At 38.3% G+C, this 8,101-nt stretch overlaps 1 protein-coding gene across 2 annotated transcripts in view; it reads right to left on the bottom strand.

The window, feature by feature from the left end:
- Positions 1–7,630, bottom strand: part of TLE2 (TLE family member 2, transcriptional corepressor) — a 38,347-nt gene extending 30,717 nt beyond the window's left edge. For both annotated transcript variants that reach the window (XM_060785001.2, XM_060785000.2), the window contains exons 1-4: positions 7,147–7,630; positions 2,007–2,092; positions 1,690–1,753; positions 419–463 (exon numbers count right to left, since the gene is read on the bottom strand). In XM_060785001.2, coding sequence (XP_060640984.2) covers positions 419–463; positions 1,690–1,753; positions 2,007–2,092; positions 7,147–7,218 — 267 coding nt within the window. In that variant the 5' untranslated portion in view covers positions 7,219–7,630. The remainder of the gene's footprint in view (positions 1–418; positions 464–1,689; positions 1,754–2,006; positions 2,093–7,146) is intronic.
- Positions 7,631–8,101: the final 471 nt, after the last annotated feature.

Here is an 8,101-nt window from a genome sequence, read left to right on the forward strand (position 1 = left end):
ATGCATTTTGTAAAATTAAAAAAAGACTTTTTCAAATGACCTGGGCAGCACTGGGTACCCAAGCAAGTTATTAATAATAGTATAATAATATTATTAATATGAATAATATTAGGAAAATGTGGCCATTTCATAGGAATGTCTGTGTCTATCCATCATCTAAAGGCACTCTACACATGCCTAGGGACACTGCGCTCTCCATATTTCAATCCCAAAGAGTCAAGCCATATAATAGAGACTCTGGAACTCCTTGCCACAAGATGGGCATTGACCTCCATGCTCTTAGAAAGAGGCTGGGCAAATCCATAAGGCAAAGAAGGCTACAATATTAAGGGAATTTAAAGGTCTTAATGCTGTCCATTCAACTCCTTTTATAACCATTCTCCCCTCTCTCAAACCAATAGGGGAAAAAGTCACCTACCTGTTTGTGCATCTCGATATTTAATCCGTAAGACATCTCATAATACTGCAAAGTGGAATAGAAATGAATGCAGATTAGGATGAATGAACACCAAAAGAAATGTTTGCTTATTATTATTATTATCATCATCATCATCATTATTATCATCCTCCTTTTATCCTATAAACAAGACGCAAAGCCGACCCAAGCATTAAAACTACTATAATAATATAACAATAGTATATAAATAGTAATTTATAAATAGTAATTTATAAATAGTAATTTATAATAACAAAAATTATTATTATTATTGTTATTAATAAATTACTATTATTGCTGTTGTTGTTATAAATTACTATTTTATTATAGATTATTATTATAAATTACTATAATAATAAATTACTAGAATTATTATACGTTACTATTATTGTTATAGTTATTTATAGAAATGTTTGCTCATTAGCATCATCATCATCATCCTGCTTTTATCCCTTTATCAAGTCACAAAGCATTACAATTTAAAATTAATAATAATAATATAATAGCAATTTTAACAATAATAGTAATTTATCATAACAACCATTTATCATTATTAATAATAAATTACTATTTTTGTTATAAATTCCTTTTTGATTATAAATTATTACTACATATTACCATAATAATACATTACTAAAATTATTATACATTCCTATTTTTATTATAAATTATTATTACTATAAATTACTATACTTATTATAAATTACAATTTTTATTATAAATTATTATTACTATAAATTATTATAATTATTATAAATTAGCATTTTATTATAAATTATTATTACTATAAATTACTATACTTATTATAAATTACAATTTTTATTATAAATTATTATTACTATAAATTATTATAATTATTATAAATTACAATTTTATTATAAATTATTATTACTATAAATTACTATATTATAAATCACCATTTTATTATAAATTATTATTACTATAAATTACTATACCTATTATAATAAATCATTTTTATTATAAATTATTATTACTATAAATTACTATAATTATTATAAATTACCATTTTATTATAAATAATTATTCCTATAATAATAAATTATTATTAGTAGTAGTATTATTATTATATTGTTACAGATTTTGTAAAAATTAAAAATCTAGACCAAAAGACTTCAACTCCCATTGATGCTCCTATTCTTTTACTTGCACCAAGCAGCACAAAAATCAAATTCCATACCTATCATCACCCTGAATCCTCTGCCTTTTCCTTGCAATTAAGTTACATTCCTTACCATCACGTAATGCCTTTGCATTTCGGTCTTTTCACTGGCCAGCTTTTCGCATTCCAGTTTCAGGCTACAAAAAGAAAAAGGAGAATAATTGTAAGCGTTGGAAGGCTGGATAAGGGTAGAACTATCGACCCTTGGGATTTATAGTTTGCATTTTGGAGGAAGAGAAGGGGAAAGGACTTGCCGAATGCAAAGAGTGGACAAAGAGTGCGAAACTGCCACTCCCAGGATCCCAAGTGGTATCAAACTGCATTAAATCTACAGTGCAGATGCACCTGAGAGCCGCGAACCCCCCTTATCATCCACAAAGCACTACATACCTGTGATACTGTGCTTGGAGGAACTGGAATTCTTCCTTGATCCGGTCACAGATTTCCAACACGGAGAATTTGAACGGCTGCCCCGACTGAGAAGAGATGAATCAAATACCCAATTGTTACATTCACATTCAGAGTACTCCCCTGGCTCTACACTACCATATAATGCAGGATAAGAGAGGCTGCAGCACTTTGTTTTTGCCTATAAGGCAGTGTTTCTCAGCCTGGGGGTCGGGACCCCCGTGGGGGTCGCGAGGGGGTGTCAGAGGGGTCGCCAAAGACCACCAGAAAGCATAATATTTTCTGTTAGTCATGGGGGTTCTTTGTTGAAAGTTTGGTCCAATTCTGTCGGTGGGGTTCAGAATGCTATTTCATTGTGGGTGAACTATAAATCCCAACAATTACAACTCCGAAATGGCAAGGTCTATTTTCTCCAAACTCTACCAGTGTTCACATTTGGGCATATTGAGTATTTGTGCCAAGTTTGATCCAGATCCATCATTGCTTGAGTCCACAGTGTTCTCTGGAAGTAGGTGAACTACAACTCCAAAAAACTCAAGCTCAATGTCCACCAGACCTTCCCAGTATTTTCTCTTGGTCATGGGAATTCTGTGTGCCATGTTTGATTCAATTCCATCATTGATGGAGTCCAGAAGGCTCTTTGATTTTAGGTGAACTATAAATCCCAAATGACAAAATCAATCACCCCCAACCTCACCAGTATTCAAATTTGGGCGTATTGGGTATCTGTGCCAAATTTGGTCCAGTGACTGAAAATACATCCTGCATATCAGATATTTATTTAGATTACGATTCAGAACAGAAGCAAAATTACAGTTGTGAAGTAGCAACGAAAATAACATTATAGTTGGGGGTCACCACAACATGAAGACCTGTACTAAGGGGTCACGGCATTAGGAAGGTTGAGAACCACTGCTATAAGGGGTCTAGGGGTCTTAATGGACTCCAAGCTGATTGTGAGACAATGGTGTGATGCAGCAGCAGAAAAGGCCAACACGATTCTAGGCTGCATCAACAGTATAGCGTCTGGCTCAATAGAACAATTGCATTGCTATACAACTCTTGCATCCATTGAAGGAACACAATCCCTATTCCTCCCAGGCTGAGCAACCCTCAATTGTGATTGTAAAGTTTGCATTGCTAACATGGGTTTAGACATACATCTGTACAGACTCTTAGTTCACCGGAATTCAAGATCTGGGACTCTCAAGCATCCAGCAAAATAAATCAGTTCAAGGAAGACTTATATATACATACACAGAGAGAGAGAGAGAGAGGTATATAAACATACAGTAGACTCTCAGTTAACTGGAATTCAAGAACCAGGACTCTCAAGCATCCAGCAAAACAAATCAGTCCAAGGAAGACTTACTTGAATAAATTAATAAAAATAATACTAATAGCAGAGTAAAATAATAAATAACTTTGACTCGAGTATAAGCCTAGTTTTTCCGCCCCTTTTTTAGGCTGAAAAAAATCCCCTCGGCTTATACTCGAGTCAAGGTTATTTATTAGTTTACTCTGCTATTAGTATTATTTTTATTACATTTATTATTTTACTTTATTATTATTATTATTATTATTATTATTATTATTACATTTACATTATTTTACTCTATTATTATGGAGCCCCCAGTGGCGCAGTGGGTTAAACCCCTGTGCCAGCAGGACTGAAGACCGACAGGTCACAGGTTCGAATCAGGGAGAGGCAGATGAGCTCCCTCTATCAGCTCCAGCTCCTCATGTAGGGACATGAGAGAAGCCTCCCACAAGGATCCTCCCACATCTCCTCCTATGAACCAGCTAGGACATTAAGATCATCTGGGGAGGCTCTGCTCTCGGTCCCGCCGGCATCACAGGCATGCCTGGCGGGGACGAGAGACAGGGCCTTCTCAGTGGTGGCCCCTCGGCTGTGGAACGCCCTTCCTACAGATATCAGATCGGCCCCCTCCTTATTGGCATTTTGGAGGAAAGTGAAGACCTGGTTGTTCGAACAGGCATTCGATTAGGCCGTGTAATTGATTATAGGAACACAGAATAACGGATGATGAGATTGGATTCTGATTCTATTGATGAGACGTGGATGATTTGTCATATTGATGTTTAATTGTTGTTATGCTATTGTTTCTAAATGCTCCAATGGTTTTGTAATGTGTGTATTGAAATTGCTGTTGTTAACCGCTTTGAGTCGCCTAAGGGCTGAGAATATATATAAATGAAGTAAATAAATAAATAAAACATCAAATCATCCGGGCGTCCCCTGGGCAACGTCCTTGCAGACGGCCAATTCTCTCACACCAGAAGCGACTTGCAGTTTCTCAGGTTGCTCCTGACACGCAAAAAAACTCTATTATTATTACATTTACATTATTTTACTGTATTATTATATTTATTGCATTTATTATTGTACTCTATTATTGCTAGTATTGCATTTATTACTTTATTATTATTACTATTATGATTAAATTTCCATTATTTACTCTATTCTTATTTTGATTACATGTTATTATTTGTTATTATTTTATTCTATCATTATAGGTAATAGGTAAGCAAGCACATTTACATTGAAGGAGGTTAGAATAATGGTTGAATCAGAATTGGACAGTCTTATCTTAAATTACAGTTTTGTGTAAATACTCAAAAACATTTAATCTACTGACGATTACCAGTAGCAGCTACATTTCTCACCCTCGGCTTATACTCGAGTCAATATGTTTTTCCAGTTTTTGGTGGTAAAATTAGGTCCCTCGGCTTATATCCGGGTCGGCTTATACTCGAGTATATACGGTATATATACATCCACACACACAGAGCGGTATATAAACATACAGTAGACTCTCACTTAAATGGAACCAGAACTCTCAAACAAAATACATCTATCTATCTATCTATCTATCTATCTATCTACACACATAATAAAAGTGAAAATATGTATGTGTGCGTGGCTGGGGTGTCCGCTTACACAAACAGACTCCCACTTCCACAAACAGCTATAGATCCCACTACTTAGACGACACCATTGGCCCTCCCTCCAATGACACTGCAGGTTTATGGTGAGCGACGTAAACATGGTGAGCGACGTAAACATGTCCAAGAACCCTGCCAATGTCCTCCACAAACACAATACCACCCACCACCCAAGTGAAGGCTTTCATACGGGGACAATTTCATCCTAGATTGCACGTGTTTCCTCCAATACAGACATCCCAGTGTTTCTTACTCTCTCCATTGGTGTGATATTTGCCTACCCCACCAACTGCCTCTCCCTTAGCCATTTCCTATTCTTTTCTATGGCACAAAGCAAACAGAGGAATTGATCAGCAACTGAACATACTAGAGAGATTTGGGGATAATTCACCATGATTTATAGGAGTTGTAGGTCCTGGGATGTATAGTTCACCTGCAGTTTAAGAGCACTCTGAACTCCACCAATGATGGACATGGAACTAACTTGGCACACAGACCAACAAAAAAATACTAGAGCTCTTTGGAAGAATTTAGAGGAGTTGTAGTTCACCTACATCCAGAGCGCACTATGAATCCAAATAAGGATGGATCTGGACCAACCTTGGCATGCATACCCAATATGCCCAAATTTGTACACTGGTGGGTTTTGAGGGGAACTGACCTGGACATTTTGGAGTTGTGCGTACTGGGATTTATAGTTCACCTGCAACCAAGGAGCACTCTGAACTCAACCGGTGATGGAATTTGACCAAACTTGGCACATAACGAGAGAAATAGTGGCCTCCACTGATGATGGACCTGGACCAGCAAAAAAAAATAATACTGGAGGTCTTTGGGGAAAATTCACTTTGATTTGGGGGAGTTGTAGTTCACCTACATCCAGAGAGCACTGTGAACCCAAACACCAATGGATCTGGACCAAACTTGGCACACAGACCTGATATGGCAAAATTTGATTACTGGAGGGGTTGGGCAGGAGTGATCTTTCTTTCTGGGAGTTGTAGTTCACCCACAACCAGAGAAATAGTGGCCTCCACTGATGATGGACCTGGACCAAACTTGGCACACAGAACCACTATGACCAGCAAAAAAAATAAATACTGGAGGTCTTTGCGGGAAATTCACTTTGATTTGGGGGAGTTGTAGTTCACCTACATCCAGAGACAACTGTGAACCCAAACACCAATGGATCTGGACCAAACTTGACGCACAGACCTGATATGGCAAAATTTGATTACTGGAGGGGTTTGGGGGGAGTGATCTTTCTTTCTGGGAGTTGTAGTTCACCCACAACCAGATAAATAGTGGCCTCCACCGATGATGGACCTGGACAAACTTGGCACACAGAACCCCCACTGATTAACTCAGCCTACTGGAAGAGTTTGAGGGGGTTGACTCATCATAGTGGGAGTTGTAGTTTACCCTACAGCCAGAGAGCACACTGAACCGCACCGATGATGCGTCTTGAGCAAACTTGTCCAACATAACATACTTTAAGTACTGATGGAGTTTCTCGGGGTTAACTTGTCATGATGTGAGTCGTAGTTCACCCACAACCTTATGCATTTTGTACAATTAAAAAAAATTGACTTTTTCAAATAACCCGGGCAACGCCAGGAACCCAAGCTAGTAATATAATAAAATGTATTTTTTTCATACTACAGTATAACTGTTTTGACGTGAAATTCAGCGTGGCTTTGTCTTCATTTGCTTTGCGTTGCTGTGTTTCCATATTAATATCAGGGCAATACAGAGTTGATCCAGAGTACGGCATAATGTTAATTAGGCCTATTGTTAATAGTAATAATAATAATTATTATTAATAATAATAAATCTCAAATAAGAAGAAACTGTGTTTATCCGGGATCCAATCCCCATCAGTGATAGTTAACTGAGAGCCTCCTAAATACATCTATACATACGCACAGACATATACATATATATACACATATATATAGGTTAGAGCCCTATGCACAAAAAGGGATAACTGGGTTTATATTTGAAGACTTCGAAGACATTGAAGTGGAAGCAAGATCCAGTGAGGTATTCCATCCTGATTCCAATCTGGGAAAAGCAAGCTTCTCAAAAAAGAGAGAGCTAGGAAAAAATAATACAAAAGGAAAGAAAAAAATACAAATAAAAGGAAAATACTTACAGTGTGCCTTCCTTGTGGGAACATCTTGGGGAGGATGGAGACTTGAGGTCCTCTGTCTTGAATGATTATCATCCACAGGAGACAACTCTCATTTTATATATATCTTTCTCTTTTTTTTTGGATTGCAAAACAATTAAAAAGAAATCCAGAACTGGCAGGTTTGGGTTGATCAATACATCTCTATCTATCTATCTATCTATCTATCTTTCTAATCTAATCTATCTGTGCAGAGGTGAGCCCTACCTTTTTGCAAAAGCAATGGGGCTCTTCTGTATGTATGGATGTGTGGGTCTGTCTAGCTCGAAATAGGACACTTTGCAAGGAAATAAAGGAAAGGAATGAAATGCAAAAGGAGGCGAGGGTTTCTTCTTTTGGGTGGAAGCAGGAACAGAAGGTCAGCCCCAAACCTGGCTGGGTTTCAACAGCTTGTCCCTCGCCTGGAATCAGAGCTGCCTATTGGCAACCCAGAGGGAGAACCACCACACTGGAGCCTTAAGGTGGAACAGCATTGCTTCCAAAGGACAAGGAGATGGGCGTACAATCCAGCCCCTTGCTGCCATGAAGGAAGGCACCATCCAATCCCTCCCAACAGACGGCCATCCAGTCCAAAACTCTTCTGCCGTTAAGAAAGGCACCGTCCAATTCCTCCCGACAGATGGCCATCCAGTCCAAAACTCTTCTGCCATGAAAGAAGGCACCGTCCAAACCCTCCTGACAGATGGCCTTCCAGTCTGACCCGCTTCTGCCATGAAGGAAGGTACCATCCAATCCCTCCTGACAAATGGCCATCCAGTCCAATCTCCTTCTGCCATGAAAGAAGGCACCATCCAATCCCGACCGACAGATGGCCTTCCAGTCCGACCCCCTTCTGCCATGAAGGAAGGCACCATGCAATCCCTCCCAACAGATGGCCTTCCAGTCCGACCCCCTCCTGCCATGAAGGAAGGCACCATGC

Source organism: Anolis sagrei, chromosome X (assembly GCF_037176765.1).
Source record: "Anolis sagrei isolate rAnoSag1 chromosome X, rAnoSag1.mat, whole genome shotgun sequence".
Classification (NCBI taxonomy): Eukaryota; Metazoa; Chordata; class Lepidosauria; order Squamata; family Dactyloidae; genus Anolis; species Anolis sagrei.